The 21,873-nt window shown below is 47.4% G+C and overlaps 1 protein-coding gene across 1 annotated transcript in view; it reads right to left on the reverse strand.

The window, feature by feature from the left end:
- Nucleotides 1-21,873, reverse strand: part of Boc (BOC cell adhesion associated, oncogene regulated) — a 75,143-nt gene that overhangs the window by 32,784 nt on the left and 20,486 nt on the right. The window contains exons 3-4 of the mRNA XM_026788855.1: nt 4,951-5,129; nt 4,099-4,377 (exon numbers count right to left, since the gene is read on the reverse strand). Coding sequence (XP_026644656.1) covers nt 4,099-4,377; nt 4,951-5,032 — 361 coding nt within the window. The 5' untranslated portion in view covers nt 5,033-5,129. The remainder of the gene's footprint in view (nt 1-4,098; nt 4,378-4,950; nt 5,130-21,873) is intronic.

Genomic DNA, 21,873 nt, shown 5'->3' on the forward strand with positions numbered 1-21,873 from the left:
GGAGGGAGGGAGGGAGGGAGGGAGGAGTCCAAGTGGCATATCAAATATCAAGTCAGAGCAGGGGGGCTGAAGTGAGTTGCGGTGGGAGAGTACTACCAAAAAGCAAGGGCAGGTTAAACAATAAAGAAAATTCTCCACAGGGCACAGTGAGAGCGAACGGTTCCTCCCTGCACAGCATGGCAGGCGGGGAATGACAGGGAACTTCCTTCAGCCAATGACCTTTAAAGAGGCTGGACCAGGTTAGGGTGTGACATTTTGGGTACCCAGAGAAAACCTGCCAGCCTGACCAGGGCTCACTCTCTCTGGTTCCTGTGTTACACACCTGAGTTTGGACTTCCCGTTCCTGTTCTGTGAGTTTGCCCCTTATAATAAAAGAGTAACTGAAATCTTTTGGAGTTAGCATGGGATTCTTTGACTCATGTCTCCACCCCCATTTCCAGTAACAGGGGAAGACATGAGCAAGACTCTCGGGGTGATTCTCAACTTCTAGCTCCATTTTTACCAAGATCCAGAAGCTGGTGCTACCTGATCAGAAATCCACCACTCAGCACCCACACAGGAGTAACCAGCGGCCTGAGCCAGGACAGTTCTCCAGGGGCCTCCCTACCTCTGAATCTTTAAGCCAGATCCTTGACTCTCCCGTGAAAAACTCCCAGTGATCTCTAGACTGAAGCCAGGAGGCGGCATGTTGCCAGGTAGGCCAAACACACTTGGCTTTGTGTAAAGGTGAAGGCATGAAGCAGGGTCCCAAGCAGGCCTTAAATGCTGAGTGCAGTGTGTACGTGTGTATGCACTGGGACTCCCCTGCCCTGCCTTCGGGTGAACGCAGAGGGTGCAGAGGGTGCCACTGGTAATCCCATCTAGAGAGCAATCTCCTTGTACACCAGCCAATCAGCAGAACAGAGCCCCATTCTGCTCAGGAATGCGCTCTCAGAAACTTAATCTAACTGCTGAGTCTGGGCCAAACCTTCCAGTGGCATTAACCCAAAGATAGCACCCCTTTCTCTGGCCCCCAGGAGCCTTCCTGCCAGGCTAGTGATGCCTCCTTCAAGCCTGGGAGGCTGCCTTGCCACTCCACCACCCACCCACTACCTTCTCTGCGGGATACCTCCCCCTCCCCCAGGGCTCACTCCATCTCTCCAACTTCTCCTTCTTTCTAGTCAGGCCCAAACATTTCACTTTGGATCCATGTCTGAATGACAAGCCAATGGCTCTTGGGTTTCAAAGGAGACCAGTCCTGCTCCAGAACACACCTTTCAATTCCAACCACACAGTCCTTCAAGCACCAAAGAAAGCAGGAGCCAGGGTTTGTTCTGGTTTCTTGTTTCAGGTCAAGACTATAAATCAAACCACCTCACATAGGTATACTCTGAATCAAATAGAGAGGTCCGAACCAGACCACCTCTTTTCCAGCTGCCCCTTCTCCAAACAATAAGAGGTTCAGGCTGGCTCCTCATGAGTTTGAACAGACAATTATAGAGTGTCTTCAGGTCTACAGACACATGTTGATCATTTGCAGATAGAATCTCTCTCCTAGAGGCCCCTGCGAGGCACAGAGGTTGAAAGGCAAGTGTAGTACTGAACAGCGGGGAAAGAGCGAATTGCCCAGCCACAGGAAATACTTTGGTCCATTATAAGAGAATTCTACTGCAGGAGGGATGAGCAAACTAGCTAAGGACACAATAGGATATATTAGAGTGTTGGTTACATGATACACACATGCGCAGAAGCCCGTCGGTTGTCCACTGGGAGCCATACTCTGCACTTTACTGTATGCATCGTATACTCATTGAAGGAGAAAAGGCAAACTATCATATGGCCAAAGGAAAGTGCTTATCATACAGTGCCGAAAGTGAGAGTTAAGAATAGGATATGTATTGTCTAGCCATATTATAGCAGCAACATAAACATATGGGTGTGGATAAAAACTGGAAGAGTAGATGCCGAAATGACAATTGTGGCTGTGTAAAGATGGCAGACCTGAGGGCTACACTGCTTTTTACGTATTCCAGACTTTCTATAGGGCGATTCTAATTTTAAAATCAGCAAAAGAAGAAGTCAAAAATGTCTGATGCCAAGAAGTGTGATTCTGGTCTCAGCCACGCTTATTGTGATGATGAGATGATTCCCAACCATCTCCACTTCTTTCTCTAAGCCTTTCAACATCCCTCAACTCCTCCCCCACCCCCACCAGGCACAGCGGGAGAACAGCCCCAGGGGACAGGGGTGTTCGGTTCTCTCACAGTGACATCCTGTTAGGAGTCTGGGACCAGAGGCAGGGGGAGTCTTTCTCCCCTGATCCATGCCTCCCTACTCCTTGACATTCTACTCTCCTTTCAGAGCTCACATCTTGAGGGCCAGCGACCTCACTTGACTTCAGTAGACCCATATTGCAGAAATTTTCTCCTCTGAACCTAGGATGCTGGACAGCTCACTTCCTATAACCACATTACCCTTGAGGCCATTGGTGACGGTGACACAGAAGCTGAAAACAAGCTTGTCAGGGATAAGGGGACACTATTAAGTTATGAGTTCTAGAAGTCTCAAAGTTTATATCCAAATGCCTAAAGTTTTGACAAGTTCCCTGTTTCAAGGGTCCTGGATGGAAGCAATTCTTTGTTCCCTAGCTATAAGCCACGCAAACAAGAATGAGTCCTGAGGTGGCTCTGCTGGCTTAGGATAGCATTTGATTAGCAACTGTTAGGAAAGGCTCGTGAACGAAGGGCTGAAAGCCAGAGAGCAAATGTCCTATGCATGGGACACTGGGCGTCTGGTGGCAATCACATATAAAGGCAGTATGTCACACTGTCCCCACCTACCTCATGGGCTAATGTAATGAGTTGAGTAGGGTGCATGGAGTGTCAACTAGGGTTACCTGTCCTGAATGAGGTTCCTCAAGTCACTTGACCCTTACTTTGTTTTATTGGATCCTCAAAATGCAATCTCAAATTATGTCTCAGCTCTCGCAAGCATGAAAGAAACGTGAGCAGTCCTAAAGACCATGCGGCAAGAAGTACTGAGCCCACCAGAATTCTTTTCTGTGTGTGTGTGGAGGTTGGAGGCCACTTAGCCCTTAGCTTCCATATTGACCTGTGGACATAGGTTCTTTTAACGTAATCATCACAGAAACTAGAAATGGGATAACACTAATTCAACAGCACAGGCAGCATGCCTACAGACAGTGATTTACACTGAGAACAGCAATATGAGATAGGCAGACCCCTTAACAGAAGGAAAGAGAGAAAGAGAAAAGGAAAGAGCGTGAGTGTTGAGTGGGTGGCACCTCTTCCTTATCTCTCTTCTCTTTATCCATTTCTTAAGCGGTTTCCTTTGCATTTGCTCAGGAATTTATATTTAGGATCTGGTCAGGTGGCTCAGTGGGTAAATGCACCTACCATCTGTCAGGCCTGATAACCTGTGTCCAATCCTCTAGGGCTGCATGGCAGAAGGAGAGAGCTGATTCCTATAAGTTATCCTCTAGCCCCCACCTACATTGAGTGACCACACACACACATGCATGCACACACACGCACACATGTATGCATGCATGCACACGCGCGCACACAGACACGCATGCACACACACATGCATGCACACACATGCACACACATGCATGCGCATACACGCACGCACACATACACACACATGCACGCACACATGCATGCACACGATAATAAGTTTGAAATGATCTGTATCCCAAGCACTAGGAATATGCTGAGGCCGGGTTTGGCATACACAGGCTCCCTCCATCAAGAGAACCGTGACTGAAACCACTGTAATGAGGGGGTAAGAGGGAAAAAGCTGCCCAGAGAGCAGCTGTCATATCCTCCTGAAACAACCGGCCACGTGGAGAGGTGGTGTCAATTCTGGGTCCCCAGAACAGTTTACCCCCTGTAGACCTTGCACATATCACCCTGCTCGGAGGGGAAACTTCTCCAGGACACCACAGACCCTAAGACGGTTCAAGAGTGACCACTTGACTGAGAAGCTTGCCAGCAGTTGCTATGATTAACGATAGAGCGTAGGACTATGAGAAAAGAAAGAGTGGGGAGAGGAGGTGAGGTCATAACATGCAGCATGGCAGTGAAGTAGACTCACTGGCTAGTGTCACCGTGGCTGGCACACTGGCCACAGCTCCTGCGGGAATCCGAGCCACACACTGGTACCGTCCCACAGTATGGTTGTTGAGGGCAGCAATGACGAGGGTCCCACGGGTGACGAGGACACCCAGGGCATCATCCGAACCGTTGAGCTCCTTCCCGTTGAAACGCCAAGTTATATTCACCCACGGTGGCTCTACAACACAGCCCAGGATCACAGTTCCTCCAAGCTTCTGGACGGTTGACGTGGGCTGGACAGTGACCTGGGGAACCTCACCTGGAAAAAGAGCATCAATGTAACCATGAGCAGAGTTCCCCAAGAAACTGCAGCCACCACTACCTTGTGAGGCATCACCTAGGATTCGGCAACCAGACAAGCTCCCAGCTCTCCTTGCCCATTCCCCATTCTTCCCATTTCCAGAAAGTTCCCTTGCCATGTGACAAAGGCAAAAGCTCAGGCTCTAAAGTTGCAAAGACTTTGGCTAAATCCAGCACCACGACCTGTGAGCCATGTAATTGTGGCCTTTCTGTAAACTGTGGCTACCAATACTTGACTGGCGGCATTGTCGTAAGGCTCACAGAGTATGCAAGTGACCTACTCTGGGCTCTTACAATAAATGCACTCTCCAGGCAGCTATTTTTGTTCTTCTTCCTCTACTAGTAGCATATCTTTGAAATTACTAAAATACAAACCTATACCTTTCTGTCTTGTGTCCTCGAGTGTGCCACAGCCAGGAGGTCAGCAGAGATGTAGCGCTCTAAAGACACTAAGCTGCTTCAGGCTCCCATCCAACATTGAGGCAGAGCACTCCCAGGAGGGGCAGGCTGAGAACAGAAGGAAAACACTCACCCAGGTCAGCAAGGCAGCCTGCTGCAGCCAAGAGGAGCCCAATCAGTGCAACCGCAGGCTGCTCTCCTTGGCACGCTGTCATTTTCCCTCGCAGTATGGTGTGTCACAGGGGGTTCCAAGCTGAAGTCCCATAAGCTGTGTATGACCCTGGTAGAGCTACCACGCACTCCTCTGCAACTCTGTTGTGAGAGAAGTTGGGAGAATGGTCAGGATGAGACTATCTGGAGCTTGGACCATCCCTTAACTCCACTCTGTCATGCTTGTGGGCAGTGTTCAAAGTGGCTCTGCTACCAGAGGACCAGAGGGGCTCTTCGTGACATTTCTTATCCCAAGGGCGTGTCTTATCAGGGTCTCTCCTGAGTCCGGAGGTAATTTAGTCATGGAAACAGTGTTGACTGGGAATGACAAGGAGGACAGGGTAGCCCCAAGTATGGAGGGGCTGGGAACTACGGAAGAGCCAGGTAGTATCTCTCTGTGTGAGTGAGCGCAGACACTAGAACAGGCAAAAACCTCCTTCTCATTCACTAACAGAAGCTATGTATCCATGGCTATGAGTCATGCCATGTCGGAGTGCAGAACCCAGATGGACAAAGCTAAGTTTTTCTTTGGGGAGTGTTCCTCATTAATGCGTCCACAATCTCAGTGACCCCTGAAACCTTTAAGTCTCCCTTATACCAGTGTCACCTATGGCCTTAGGGACTCTCTTATTCCTGAAATAAACCTGCCTACTAAGCTTGTCAATGTCCTCTATTGCCCCAAACACAAAACAGACAATGGCCGCCCGTCAGCCAGGACTCTGAGCCTCCTCTGTGCACAGAGCCTTGTTTCACGTTTGCTTTCCCACTTCTACTTCTCTCTGCCCTCAGTGCTGGAATTCTGGAGCTTCCACCTTCATAACTCACAGGGCTGCATCTCTGTCTGGGACCACATTCCCCTGGAGATTCTGCAGGCACCGCCTCTCCAGCTGCCTGACATGCTATCAGCAGCCCTTCAACGCCTGCCTAAAGTCTTCAGTGCTCCTCTTCCACAGTTATTATTATCTCCATAGCTATGCTTCTTTAAAAGATGCTTCAAAATCACAAAGGCAGCTGCATACCCTGATATACTCTGCTGCTACTGCCAAAAACGTTTCCTTGTGTCTAAGCTTTCCACTGACGTATCTCTAGCATTACCAAATAAGGAATTCTGATGGATCAACCTTTACTAGACAAAGGCATCAAAATGAGTTCCAGGAACAAAGAGGCAATGTTCCAATGACCAGACAGTGGTGGAACACTGCCCCTCATACTGTGCATTTGGCAATATTTTTATATGAAGTAGAGTTGGAGTATGTATTTACTTATCATTTGTGTAAGGGCTTGGGACACATGCATGTGGGGGTTAGATCAACATCATATGCTCAATTGCTCTCTAGCTTTTTTTTTTTTCAGACAAGTTCTTTCGTTAAACTTAGAGCTCAGGCAGGCAGTTGTGGCACACACCTTTAGTTTCCGCACTTGGGAGGCAGAGGCAGGAGAATTTCTGAGTTCAAGGCCAGCCTGATCTACAAAAAGAATTCTAGGACAGATAGCCAAGGCTACACAGAGATACCCTGTCTCAAAAACAAAACAAACAAATAAAAAAAATCCAAAACTAAAACAAGGACAAAACCCTAGTGCTTTGGAATAGGAGTTTAAGATGTGGTACATTCGTTTATGCTGTGGAACATTTGCTTAATGAGGCAAGGATGTGTTGCATTCTTTTATGTTGCATTTCTTTCACTCTGTAGGGCTGTGATAGTTGCCTGTCTAAAACACCTGATTGGTCTAAAAAAGAGCTGAACGACCAATAGCTAGGCGGGAGGAAGGAGGGGCGGGGCTGCCAGGCAGAAAGAATAAATAAATGAGAACTCTAGAGAAGAGCATGGAAGGAGGACACCAGGGACCAGCCATCCAACCTCACAGCCAGCCACGGAGTAAGAAGGGAAGAAAGATAGGTGGAATAAAGGGAGGTAAAAAGTGCAGAGGCAAAACGTAAAGAGAAATAGGATAATTTAAGTTAGAAAAGCTGGCTGGAAACAAGCCAAGCTAAGGCTGGGCATTTTGTAAGTAAGACTAAGTCTCTGCATATTTATTTGGGAGCTGGGTGGTGGGCCCCCCCAAAGAGTCAAAAGAAAACAAAACCCAGCTACACCCTAGGGCTCGCCAATAGGGTAAACTAGCTGACAACAAGCCCCAGGAATCCTCCTGTCTCTGCCTGCCCGTTGGGGTCATAGATGGCACAGTGTGGTATCAGCTTTGTGTGCGGCCTCTGGGGATCCAAATTCAAGTCTTCATACCTGAGTAGCAGCAAGTATTTTACTGACTGGGCACCCCATTCCCAGCCCCATTCCCTGTGGTTTACAAGAAGGGTTTAATATAGATTTAAGCATAACATTAAAACATTGCAAGAGATTGGTGCGTGCGGAAAAATGTTATATACTCAAGAGGTGAGTGTGGACCTCTCAAGAGAGAAGAGTGTTCAAGAATATTACCAGCAGCACTTTATACAATTTTTGTGGCTTCTGATATTACACTATTCAAAGAGTTTTTTCCTTCCTTCCTCCCTCCTCCCCTCCCTTCCTCCCTCCCTCCCCCTTCCCTTCCTTCGTGTGTGTGTGTGTGTGTGTGTGTGTGTGTGTGTCTGTGTATGTGTTTACCAAGGCGAGATCTCTTGCTGATCCAGAGTTGGCCACTTTGGTAATTCTAGTAACCTAATCAGCCACTTTGATCTGGGAATCCCATCTCTACCTACTGAACACTGGCATTACAGAAAGGCTACCACTCCCGCATGCCTTTCTTATGTGGGTGCTGGGGTCTGCGCTCTGGCCCATCTCCCCAGCCAAGATCATATTTTGACTGTAAACAGAGGTCATAGTCTTCTTTTTGAGATTCTCAGAATGTTCCAGGTTTACAGCCGTGAGAGGGATATGGTTAACCTCAAAAGTCATATAAGCAAGCTTAGGCCTTAAGCACGGTTCGTTTTCAACATTCTTCTGCAAGAGATCTTTGCTAAAAAGGCTGAGCTGAGAATCTTGACACAACTAAAGGAATTACCCTAATGGTAAAGGCCAGTAGTATGGCAATATAATGGTTATTTCTGAGAGAGTGGCCTATGATCAAAATGTAATTCTTCTAGAACAATGGATGTAACAAGTGACTCTCAAATCTTGGTCACATTGGAAACACGGAGGGAAGGGCTATTCTTCCTGACGGAGAGTTTCTCTCAGCTTCTCCATCTGTGCTTTCTGGCTGCCCTCAGGTGGGCATTTCAGGCCTTCCAACCCAACCCTGCCATAGCCTCTTGCCCTGTGCTTGGGACTTGCCTAGAGCCTTTGCTTGTCTGAGGCTTTGGCTCTGGGCTCCGTCCACCCTGGCTACTGTGAGGGTGCAGAGGAACACATAGGTTCCACCCAGTGAGTAACCGCAGCAGGAGTTTTTGGTCCTAACCCACCATGAGGGAGGCTCATGGCGTGTTCCAAGATGGAATTCTTGCCCTTTGAGGTTCACGCCCACCCTTTGCCAGGATCCTACGAGCTCTCTCAGTTGTCCTAGGGAGCAGACAGGGATGTTTTCTGTTTGACAGAAAATTCTTAAGCAAGGCTTGAAAAGTCCCCTTCTGACATTCTCAATCATTTCCTGCTGCAGAGAAGCTTTCTACTCCCGTTTTAATAATCTACTAAATCAAAGGTCTGTTGCTTGTGAGGTGAAACTCTGGAGCATGCAATGCTCACACATAGTGAGTGTTGCCAGACAGTGGATGGGTGAGAGCCTCTGCCTGCTCCTGCTCCAGAGACCAGGCAAGCTCTGCACAAGATGATTCCTCTCAATGGCACACCGGCCTCGTGACGTAGGGACCATTATCTCTACTTTACAGGTGCAGAAACTGAGTCCCAGAAACGTAATTGCTCATGGTTGTGAAACTGTACGCCTTGGATGAAAGCCACGTGGTCTGCCCCCAGAGCCCTGTGCTTTCTGCCATGATGGCATCTTTCCTATAAGGGCTGTATACCCATTGATTTTTTTTTAACGGATTTGGAATAAGAGTATGGCCAGACAGTGGTGGCTAGAGGAAACACCTTGCCAAAAAGTATAACTTTCTGTGTCCTTTCGTTTTCCAGATTATTGTTTTTCAATTCTCAATCGACTTTTTCCCAATGAGACGATGTATTAAAATAGAACCTTGCATGGGTCCCCAGTTACAGGATTTCTTTCCTAAGGGGACTCACTCATTCATGGCATGCCCCAGTTTCCCCAGCTCCTTAAGGAGATTGGCAGCAAAAGGGCGAAGGGAAAGGGCATAGGAACACGAAGCAATAGACAGTAAAGTGGGAACAGCAGACAAAGCAGGCCAAGGGCTGTTTCTCATCTCTGCACAGAGTGCATGGAGGTGCTTGGGTCGTAAAATGGACAAAGGTTTTACTGAGGCATCTCAGCCCAAGCCCCCTACGGCTTTAGGAGGACAGGCCAAGCAGTTCCCATCACTTCTGCACCGTTGGTAATTTATACAGTTCAAAATGGAAACAGCCCTCGCTCCCGCTGCCAGCCACCGTCCTGCTAAGAGAAAAAGGAGAAGAGACTGTGGTAGGGGAGTGAGGGAAGAGAGAGGTAGCATGAATTAGCTGACCCCAGGGAGGAATTCTGGGGTCTCGTTTTGTAAATGGAGGATTGTGACGGGGTGTGTCAGGGGATACACAACAACAAAAAGACTGTGTGGCGCTCGAGTTTCTTTCTGGCTGGCTAGGGAAACTGAGTAATCCAAGTTACTCTCTTCTGAGACAGGGTCTCACGCCACAGCTCAAATTAGCCTGGGGCTTACTATGTAGGTCAGGCTGGTCTTGAAGTCAAAGCAGCGGTTCTGCCTTGACTTCCCAACACTTTACGGGGTCTTACAGGCATGAGCCACCATATCTGGCTTAGATTTATTTTACTTTTTCTTTTCTTTTTAATTTATAGAGCTAGGTATTGAACCTAGGGTCTAACACATGACAAGCCTGTTCACTACCATGGAACTGTAGTCCCTCGATTCTCGGCTTTTGTCTGTGTGATTTGGGAAGTACTGGTGACAGAGCCCAGTACCTCACCTATTGTGTATTGGGGGGACTTCACTGAGCCTTCCTAGACTGAGATCCCTATTGTACTTTATGGCGTAACAGCACCGAAGATATGAGTATTACAGGATCTTATTTAAGACACATATGCACGCCTATACATATACATATATCTGTTATGTATATGACAGGAATATAAATATACATATATACGTATATATATGCAAGGCCTGAGATGGAGGACCTAACGGCTGTGTCATTTGCCTCCTCTTGGGACGAGTGAGATGTTTTCAAAGTTGAAGGAAGACACCAGCAAGGCCTATTATTTTTCTTGGCAATATGAAACTATGTCTGGATCCACCTTATTTTCTTACGCGTTTTCTCAGAAAAAGGAGAGATTTTTAAAATAGCTAAAGAAGACAAATGGGAAAATGAATTCTAGCCCATGAGGACTAGCCGTTCGCCATTTTGAAGGATGATCTTCATACAGAAGTTGGTCCGAGCAGCTTCACTCCTGACATACACGTTTCCCACTGAAATAATTGATTCCTGGCAGCCGTTTCTGAAGCCGTCCAAAAGAAACAGCCAAACACACATTTCTGGAGTTGAGACCATGCATGAGAAATTGTGGCCTTGGACTATTTATTTATCTTTCTTTTTTTTTTTTTTGAGGAAATTAAAAACAACAGAGTTTGTCATCAGGAGGCAGCCAGCCCCACTCCTTCCTACGAGGCTGGCTGAGCACAGGGAAGTATGCCTCTCTTTCCACCTCACCTGCTCAGACACAGGTCCTCTGCAGGGCCTGGGTCTGCACCCATGACAGGAGGGGTAATCAAGCAGATCACGTGAGCCGCCTCAGGAACGAATGACTAGTAAGGATGAGAACTGGCAGAGTCTTTTGTTCTGCTGCCCGAGAAAGGCTGGACAATCAAGCTTATCTGCCAAGGTACAAGTTTCGACAGGCTTCCCAGTTTATAGAGTAAGATTCCGCATTCCCAGTGGTCTGTGAAGGTAGAGCGAAGCTTTCTTTACCCCGGGATTGAGACAAGAAGTAAGTGGGTGTAAGTGTTGATAGCCCCAGGTCTTAAGAGAGTAGAACTCCCAATCAAAAGATCACGCTGCAGGAGGCTTTAGGAAATCACAAACATTTATTTCTCGGAGGGATGAATACGTCAATCGAGAGAGATTTAGGAGAAGAAATTTTTAAAACGACTACCAAAACACCACGTATACACCCTTGAAAATACATAGTAAAAAAAGTTTATTTTTACTTAAAATGGTGTGCTTTACCCACAGACCTAATTAAAAGGAGACATTTTTTAAATTGAAAGGACCTCAGGAAAAATGTAATATGGCTTAGAATAACATCTAGTGGTTTCCAGGCAACTGAATCTCCCAGTTAGTTAGGTCAGGAGACGGGAACTACAAGTTTTCAGAATCTCCATTCAGGGCTCATCTTGGTATCCAGGGCCACCCCCTACAGGGATTCAGAACTGGTTATAACTGTTTCTGTATCTGGTTCCTTATACATACAGATAATATTGCCATCTGTCACAGTGATGTGTGTGTGTGTATGTGTGTGTGTGTGTGTGTGTGTGTGTGTGTGTGTGTGTGTGCAGCTGGACACCTGTATCAGGTGTCTTTCCTTGGTCACTCGTCACCTTCTCTGGTTTTGAAACAGGCTCTCTCAATGAGCAAGATGCTATCTGAATCCACTAGGCTGCTCAATGAGCTTTTTGGATCAACTTATTTCCTCAGTGCTAGCGTTACAGGAGTGTACCAGACACATACATGTGTGATTGCGCACACCCCCCCCCACGCACATGGCCAGTGTGTACATGGGTTCTGGAGATATAGACTCCGGTCTTATACTTGTGTGGCAGGCACATTACAGACCAAGCTATCTCTGTAGACTACACACCAAATTTCATCACTCTATAATCACAGACATACTAAATCTATAACAAGCTCCCAAAGTTCACTGCACAAACCCTCTTTGATAAAAGATGATGACAATGCTCTATAGTTGTGCTATCCCAAACAACAGGTGACAACCAGCCACCTATCAAGTTGTACAATCTGGCTAATGTAACAACGAAACTAGATCTCAGGTTTGCTTTACGCGATCATATAGGGCTGGCAACTATGACGTTTGCTGACACAGTTCTAGATCTGAATGTCTTCTAGACCTCTAAGATCCCTCCGCCCCTCCCACCCTCCCTTTGTTTCATTCCCCTTTTGTGTGCTGCTGGGGTGCATCTGTGTGTGGGGTTGCACATGCATGTGTGTTCATATGTATGTAGATGCCAGGGAACAATGTTGGGTGTTGTTCTTCAGGGACCGCCCACATTTTCTTTTTTGAGGCAGAGTCTCTCACTGACCTGAAAACCCTGAAATAAGCTAGTCTGGCTAACCAGCAGCCCCAGAGACCCAACTGTCTCCTATTCTCAGTGTTGAGTGGGCACCAATACTCTCGACCTTTTCTTTTTGTTTTTTAATGTGGGTTCTGGGGTTCAAGCCCAGGTCCTTCTTGTCTTGTAAGTAGTTTACTAAGTTATCCCTCTAGCTGCTCTTCCTCCCTGTGTGTGTGCCTCTGTGTGTGTGTATGTGTGCCTGTGTGTGTGTGTGTGCATGCCTGTGTGTGTGTGTGTGTGTGCATGTGGGCGCGCACGCGCGCGTGTGTGTGTGACAAGAACTTGTTGTGTAGACTAGGGCAGCTTTGAACTTAAGACATTCCTACCTTGGTTTCCCTACTACTTGGGGTTACAAATTTGTGCTACCATGCCCAGCTCCATTCTGTTGTCAAATAGGAAATAATTACAATGGTTAGATGTTCTCAAATAATGTGCTATGCTTTTGCCAGCTTCTAAACATATTTCTCTCTTAGTCTTTATCCGGATTTTACGTGTGAGCCTATTAAAAATCTACATGTACTATGATTTACACTGGGGGGGGGATATTGTCTATATATATCATATAGACAGTATAGAGACACTGTTAACTGTAATACATAGTTTCATTTCTTAGGAACTTACAGTCAAATTTGGGATATAAATTTACTAGTACCCAGCCAATACACCTGAGCTCTTCTCCATTTCCCAGACTCCTCTGCAGCTAACTGAAGGTCATATGACTAGCGGTGGCCAGTAAAATATGAGTAGGTCATTATGTCACATCTGGACTAGGCCAGTGATGAGCTAGAGAGGCAGGTCTGTTTCTTCTGGTGTGGTGACCATAAGTCACATGTTTCAGAGTGCACAGCTACATGATAGAAGGTGTGATATAAGAAGAAACAAACTTTCCTTCCTCCTGACCATTCAAGCTCTGGAATTAGTCTCATGCGCCACCCTCAGCCTTTTTTTTTTTTTTTTTATCCTAAAAGTTTGGCTAGTAACGGAGTCAGTTACAAACAGAAGGCGGTAAATGAGAGCATTTTCAGGAAAAGCTTTCTGGATATGTTTGGCCTGAGCTTGTGAGGTGGTGTCCATGTCAGAAAGAAGAGGCCATCTCCGTTAGAAGGCAAAGCTGAGCGGCGGGAAGCAGTGTTAGCTGTGAAGGCTGCTGCACCTAGCAATCAGGTTCTGGAAAGACTTTTCTGGAAGAGTGGTCTCCCACCATTTCCTAATGTATTCCCTTATGATACTAGAGGCAAGTATCCCTAATACATGCCTCATTTATCGGTGAAAACATATAGAGGAGAACTTAAAAAAAAAAACCACAACAAACTTTAGGTAAGTCTAATCATATCTGAATGACTCCTTAATCCTGACTGTTTTACAATCATTAGTTAATAACTTCTGACACCAGCTTGTTTGGGGTAGGATCACTGCCATAATCTCTTTCAAACAGTCTGCTTGAATGCTAATTATTTTGTTGACTTCTCATCAGAAGTGAGTGCCTTGCCAAAGCTCCCACCTCCTCCCATGGCCACAGAAAGGTCGGCTCCACTGTTGTCTCTGTTTGCATACACTTAGATGATCAGCCCTCTCTTCAAGCCAGTCTCTGTGCAGGCATCCCCTTAAGCCCCTTACCCTTTTGTGAGAATTAATTTAATTAAAACCAAATAATATAATCTGAAAATCCACTTAAGAGAGAACAAGCGAGCTGAGGAGACAATGAATGAGTGGCCGGGGTCCCCACTGGCAAGCCCTCTCTCCCCAGGAGATATCTTGGATACTGTGTAGACTTGTGACATTGTTCGGCAGCCTAAAGACATCGCCGTCAGTTCCTGGATTAAATGTCAGTGGCGGACGCCCTACTTCTCTTGCAGACAGAGAGAAATGCTGAGGGAGTTGCCACTTTCAAGGCCACAATGGAATTGCTCAGGCTCACCTTGGGGAGCTTATATCCCTCTTTGGAGACCAAGAATAAAAAGTGACAGATGGGACACTGAGACAGTCATGCTGTGAAGACCACGGTAAGAGAGTCTGAAATCAACACAAAGACAGAGGGAACTCATAACCCGTGACATTTGGGGCAGAGCGGTACGCCTGCGCTCTACGTTCTGAATCCAGTAAGACAAGCTGATAGCAAACCAAGGTCATTTACCTTCCAGGCAAGACCCTCCACCATCCTTGGACTTGCCTCTGAGCTCTTGTAAAATGCGACTCTGTCTGGCAAAGGAGGAAGACATTGCAAAGGAGTGACTTGTCCCCTTCCCAAAAATGGCTGAGGTGTGTGTGTGTGTGTGTGTGTGTGTGTGTGTGTGTGTGTGTGTGGTGTGTAGATAGATGGACAGACACCAGAAAAGGAAAATCACCGTTTTTTTTTTTCCTTCCACACTCCCATCTCAATCCCCTCACCCTTATTTCATATAAATTCAATTTGACAACCCTGCTAATTGGATAAGAACTCCTACGCTCCTAGGAGGCTGTTCCCTTTTCTTTCCTTTTACTTTTTCTTTCTCTCTTTTTGTTTTTGGAGGGCTCAACACAGGGTGATTGTGCCGTTCTTTAACACGAATTCCATCTGCTTTATTCCTCTCTTGCCATTCAGGGCTCCTTCTGAATATTTATGAAGCCTTCCCTCTCCCCCTCACTCCTTACTGCCCCACCTCCACCCTCCTGCCTCTCTCCCCTCTCCCCACAGGGCTCCAGCCTCCTCCCCTTCTCTAGAGCTGGGACAAAAAAAAAAAAAAAACTTCCAGTGCCTCCCCCCCCTTCCTTGCTTTAGATAAACACAGGCAGTGTCAAGTGTGAGGAGAAGGGGGAGGAGGGAGGGGATTCAACTGCCAGTCAAGCCCCTGGCCTTCCATGCGGCCTGGGGGCCTACCCTAATCTGCTGCATGCTTGCCATATGGGGGCTGTGTTGCCCCGGGAGACACTAACAGGCAGAACGGAGCTTAATAGAGTCCATATTCATTGTGATGCAGTGAGGTAGCTCAAGGCACCACTGCCCCTTCTCCGGTCTCATTCTCCGGTTTCTCACTTTCTTTCTGGTTTTCTTCTCTTCTTCTTTTCTTTTTTTCAAAAGGGGCTGGTCCCCAGAGAGCGCTAAGCGGGAGAGTACTGAACTGCTGGAAAGACTGGACCTAAGGAGGTTGGGAGTGAAGAAGAGGATGGTGGAGGGGAGGGCAGTTGAGAGGCACAGCAGGGACACACGGGAGCAGCACACACTAAGGACAGTGTGGGGGGTGACTGGGTAGTATTTAATAGTTATTTATTTTGACACCAGTGCCCATGTAATCAGTCCCATCATTCTCTTTCCCTACTTCCTGGCCATCTCAATCCCAATTAACTATATTCATTAAATCAATGGCAGCCCTTCTCCAGGGTGCCAGCCCTGTGACCAATTCCAGGCTCTTCAGATTCCCTTGGAAAGTTCTAGGTGTGGAAAGGTCAGAGGTCCCACTTATTAATGTTGCTTAACCATGTATCCGAATTTCAGCAAAAAAAAAAAAAAAGTGCTCATTTGCACTGACCAGATTCTTTCTGTTGCTAGCATTTCACTATATAGCCAAGGTTGGTTTCAACCAAGTGGTTCTCCTGCCTCAGCCTCCTGAGTGCTGAGACTACACGCCTGTGCGACCACTCTTTGCATTGTCTTTGCCTACATTCCTTCTAGAATACCAAGCTCACCCAAACAGGTACAGATTATGGTAATGTCTGAATGTAGTGGTGCGTTCCTCTAATGCCAGCACTTGGGAGGCAGAGGCAGAGGCAGAGGCAGGAGGATCGCTGGGAGTTTGAGTTCAAAGAGAGTCAGCTACATAGTGAGACCCTGCCTCAAAACAGAACAAAACAAGATTACAGGAACAGGGCAGCTACTGTTCAAGTGTCTGTGGCACTGAGCGCGAGCTTCCTTTGACACTCCACAATGTCTCGTGAGGTCGGCATGTCATCAGTCTGCTGAGGATTTATTGGTGGTGATTAAATATCTCGCCTGTGATCACACACAAGATAAACCTCAGGGCCAGGGTTTGAACCCTTGGTTTTTTTTCATTCTTCTGAAGCTTCATGGAAGAAGTTCAGGCATAATAATTCAGATGAGTCTGGCGTGGATTTAGCAATTAATATCATAATTACAAAGATCAAGTAGCCACAGGAAGATAATTGTTTCTAAGAGGAGAAAATGATGCCCATCCCATTTTGGGAAAGGAGAGTGAGCATCTGTGAAAGGCCATGGAAGGCTCGAAAACCAGGTCACTGGAAGAGGAAGAATTATGAGTGATGTTTTAACCCTTTGAGTTCAGTTTCAAAAAGACGGAGAAAAGAAAGAAAAAAGGAAATGGGCAAACATACCCACTTTGATAGCTCCCCAACTTGGAACAAGTAAGCGTGGTTCAAAGGCTGCATACAGCCTTCCAGGTTCTTCGCGCTTGGCCTGAAGTCAACCTCTCCCGTGACTTCCTCCCACTGCCTCTAATCTCAGCAAATTGCATTTTTGCCTTCTGATCCTCCATGCGAACCACTGCCCCTTTTCACTTCATCCCTGAGGAACCACTCTCCCTAGAGCGCCTCTTCTTTCTCTTTCACAAAGCCTCCTACAACGGTCCCTCCATCTATCTTCTGAAGAGGTTTGTGCACCTGTTCCACTCCGTGATGATTTACAAGTTTTGATGAGTGTGTCTGTGGTCCTTGACACTGACTATAAACTCCCCAAGGCCGGGATGTCTCAAACGCATCTTAGTATTCCTTGGCACTTCCCGTGGTCATCCTTGCTGTTTGCTGAATGGAATGGTTTGATCCAGTGAGAACACTGAGGTGGAGGAGGACTGTCGAAAGGGATTTGGGGACTTGAGAGTTTTCTTAAGAAGAAATATCAAAAGGTCCCAAGTGGATAGCCACAGGTGAGCACTAGGGAGGATGTATGCCCCGTAAGGATGAGGCTGCAGCCAAGCAGATTCTCCCGTGGCTTGTAGCCTTCAAGGAGCTTCTTTTTTACCACCCTTTGCATCTCTCCTCCTTGGAAGCTCCTGGCTTGCTGCAGGACTGGCCATAATCTCATCTGATCTAGGACAGAGGCTTCAGGAGCTGCTGAAGGGCGCCCTCCGCTTCAGGCTAAAGGAGATTTGCAGAGAGGGAGGAATAAAAAGCTGTTGAGTCAGAAAGAGAAAGACAGGTCCAGGCCTGAGGAGTTCAAGAAAAGAGCATGGGGAGGGGAAGGAAGATGAGAACGGAGACGTGGGAAAGTCAGCTAAGTAGATCGGGCTCTTAGGATGTACTTAGCCCAGCACTGGGTGCCGTTGAGAACTGAGACGTGGGAAAGTCAGCTAAACAGATCGGCTCTTAGGATGTACTTAGCCCAGCACTGGGTGCCATCTAACCACGTTCACTTTCATATTCCCCACCCAGGAATGCTCCTGTCCCCAAGTAGAGGCCTTACCCTAACAGTTATGGCATAAGGACTTTGGGGCTCATCTTAGATGTTTACTGTAGACCAAAGCTTCTCTGCTCGTGACAGTGTTGGAACTCAGGGTCAACACCAAAGAATGTCCCACCCGAGGGTCAAGTATGGACATTACTGTTTCTACCCCAAAATGTCCTATAAGATAACCTGAGGTTATTTCATCCCTTTGAGTCTTGGATGACTCTCTGTGAAAATGAGGGCGAGGACTTAATGTGCAAAACGGGGCCTGACACAGCAGTCACACAGTCGGTTTGGAGAGCGGGGGTCATGAACTTTCTGCGGAAATCAGTCACCGGAGATCTGATTTCACACAGTGGCGTTGCCACCTGCTGGACTTTTCAACTAACGTCATTTCAGACCAAAGACACGTTGCATGTTTCACAGTTCCAGACATATACAATGTGCGGCTTTTGCTCTGGGCTTGCGGTCTGTACACAGCCATGCCGTGGATGCCACGGCTGTTCTTCACACATGTGTCTGTAGGTCAAGGAATGAATGGGATGGGAATGGCGATGCATTCTATATGATTTACAGAACCTCCCAGAAGCCCTATTTTTGTCCCGTGGATATGTGCATGAGTGCACGGGTGTGTGCGTGTGCGTGTGTGTGTGTAGATGGAAGGAATCTCTGGACACGCTCTCATCAGTTTCTGAGGCTCAATCTCCACCCAGACCTCGTCAACATTTACTATAACAGAAGCTAGCAACCTTCCCCCTCCACACACTTCCCCTTTCTGCACACTCTTGATGATGATAATGACATTAATGACCATAATTTCTCCACAGAGTGTCTCTACTTGTTCAGAGAGAACAGAGAAGATATCCCCACCCAACAGACGGCCACTTGGCACCAGAAAGTAAGGTGGTGTTTACAGAGAGGAAAACGTGACTGCAGTTTCTCTGCAGAGTCCATTCCCAGTTCCAGAAAGGAACTTGCTTCTGACCTCAGCAAATGCACACAGCCACAGGGAAAGGCACACTGGTACAAAGAAAAACACCCTATCTGTCCCATCTATGTTTCTTTTTTTAAAATATTTATTTATTTATTTGCTCATTATGTACACAATATTCTGTCTGTATGTCTGCAGGCCAGAAGAGGGAACCAGACCTTATTACAGATGGTTGTGAGCCACCATGTGGTTGCCGGGAGTTGAACTCAGGACCTTTGGAAGGGCAGGCAATGCTCTTAACCACTGAGCCATCTCTCCAGCCCCCCATCTATGTTTCTAAAGACTGGAGGTGGCCAGGACTATCCCTCACAACACAGTACTTGGACAATTCAAACACTATAGTCCCTGGAGAGGAAACAGGTACATACACCTCAAAATCTCCAGATGCTAAAAGTAGACAAAACTACAAAGGAAAAGCTATTATTCTATAGCCTGGATAGACAGTTTTTTAAAAAAGGTGAAAGGCAACCCTTCTGGGACCTTCACTTAAAGCAGACCTTGAAAGCTTAAAGCCCTATCTCTCAGGGCAAAGGAATCCATGTGGAAGCACAAACCCTACTGTTACACACAGGCTGAGAGCAAGCCCAACACACAGTTTCCCCCTGCAGCCGCCCAAGGAAGACAAGGAAACCCTGAGAACAGGGTGCAATTACCCCAGGAAATTCTCCTAGGAGTGTGCTATCACTCAGCCATATGCAGGACCTCAAGGAAGGCGCTTCCTCCAAACCGTGCAGAAGGGCTTGGTTCCTAAGTGGAGTAAGAAAAGCAAGGACATCCTGTTTAATGCTCACACTGAGAAGAGGTTACTGCTGGTAACCACATGTCACCCCTGCCGAGAACAGTAAAGCCCTGGGGTGGGCCTTGGGCAGGATTGAACTGCAGTCCAGCCAACTTGCAGGGAGCTCTGCATGTACTGTATGGAGGCCCGAGAGGGACACGGAGAAAAACAAGGCAAGCCTCTCTTCTAGCATATTTTGGTTATTCCCAAATTAAAATGCAGTGTGGATGGCCTCGAGGAAGACGGGTCACAAGAGAAACTGGATTATCTTGTGCACTGATCACTAAATGCAGGGATCAGGACCAGTCACAAAGGCATCAGAAGAACGGATGATGTGTGAACGCGTGTTCCTGTCTGCGCATGTGTGCACACGTGTCATGGGCATGCACTCATGTGTCACAGAGCAGGGAAAGTCAGCTCTCAAAGACAGCCCTTGTCATGAATCACAGAAGAGACCTTCCTGCTGTCACCCACAGTCATCCCTTACCCAGTTCCAAGAAGGCCAGTGTGAGAGTGCCAGGACCGAGGCTGGGACCGAAGAGAAGTCCGTGTGGCAAGGTCTCCTGAGTCTCATCTTTACCACATACACAACCGACTTTCCTCCTTGACACCTAGTAAGCAGTGCTCAGCCAGTGTCCACTAAGCTGTGCGAGCCTCACATCCCAGGTTCTCCCATGGTCTACAAAGTTCAGATATATTGACCGCCAAAGAGAGGGCTTCCGCTGCAAACACAGAGCTGGAGACAGAACAAGGGAAGGAAGCCCTACTGCCTGACGTCATCCCCAGGGATTTGGTTCCTGAGCTCCAGCTCGCTGTGGCCCTTTCCCAGGGTGAAGTCAGGCAGTCCCCAGGCCTTCCCACCCTTCCCTGCAAGCTTGGGGTGGCTGGAGGGGGCACCTGAGAGAGGAAATGAGGAGAAGAACAAGAGGGCGGTAGATGCTCGAGGAAGCTTGTTTTCATTTGATAGAGATGTCAGGTATTCCCCACCAGCAGTTAGGCGCCCGGCTCTTCGTTCCTGTGGAACCCTTCACACAGTTAATTCTTTATGTCCTCCTGCCTGCTGGACCAAAAGCTCAGCAGTGGTGATGCTGTTGATCACACTGGCATCTGTAGTCACAATACGGTTCCAGGTATTTAGAAACCACCTGCTGAGCCAGCCAATAATGACTTAAAATGGAAGGTTATGGCTGGAGAGAATGACAATCATCCAAAACACGCAGAGGACTCTGGGAGACTGGGAGACTGAAAAGGTGGTGGACATATTGTTGGTCAGGCCACAGTAGCTTGCCATCACTTCCTATGCCCTTTCCTCACACAGAAACCAGGCTTGCTCGCGTGGCTCCAAAAGCTCCCAGGTTCTGTGACCCAGACTGAAGGAAGACCAGTCCTGTCTGGTTCTGGGGCTGGTTCAGACAAATGCCAGGCAAGACCAGCCCCCACCCCCTCACCCCGCTGCTCACACGCCTCTGCATGCTTGAAGGCCATCTGAAGGATTCAAGAGCTAATCCTGAAGGTGAAATGACCAGGCTGCAGAAGGCATTTGGTCTTGAACTTTACAGCACTGACAGAGAGACAGAGGTGTTCCTCTCCCTTGTCCCGAACTGGTAGAGGAACTGTTTGGTACAGAACCATAAAATCTATCGCATCCCGAGATAGTGAAGGTAATACAGATTGTATTAGTAAAGCTTCTAAAATAAAACAAAGGAAGTACAAAGTCGGGATTCACTAATGGACTGTGAATTTTGCAAACTGATTATTTTCATTAATATCATTAACACCTACCTACCCCCAATATTCTATTTGTGTACACCCTCTGCCCTAAAGACAGACAGACAGACACACAGACACAGACACACAGACACACACACACAATGGAACTGAAGTTCTGGCTAGAGACAGACAGACAGATAGACACACACACACTGTGGAGCTGCAGCTCTGACTGGAGACAGATAGACAGACAGACAGACACTCACACACACACAGTAAAGCTGCAACTCTGACTGGAGACAGATAGACAGACAGACACTAATGCACACACACATACACACACACAGTGGAGCTGCAGCTCTGACAGGAGACAGACAGACAGACATACACACACACAGTAGAGCTGCAGCTCTGACTGGAGACAGATAGACAGACAGACAGACAGACAGACACTAACACACACACACACACACACACACACAGTGGAGCTGCAGCTCTGACAGGAGACAGACAGACACACACACACAGTAGAGCTGCAGCTCTGACTGGAGACAGATAGACAGACAGACA

This window comes from Microtus ochrogaster, chromosome 2 (assembly GCF_000317375.1).
Source record: "Microtus ochrogaster isolate Prairie Vole_2 chromosome 2, MicOch1.0, whole genome shotgun sequence".
NCBI classification, from domain to species: domain Eukaryota; kingdom Metazoa; phylum Chordata; class Mammalia; order Rodentia; family Cricetidae; genus Microtus; species Microtus ochrogaster.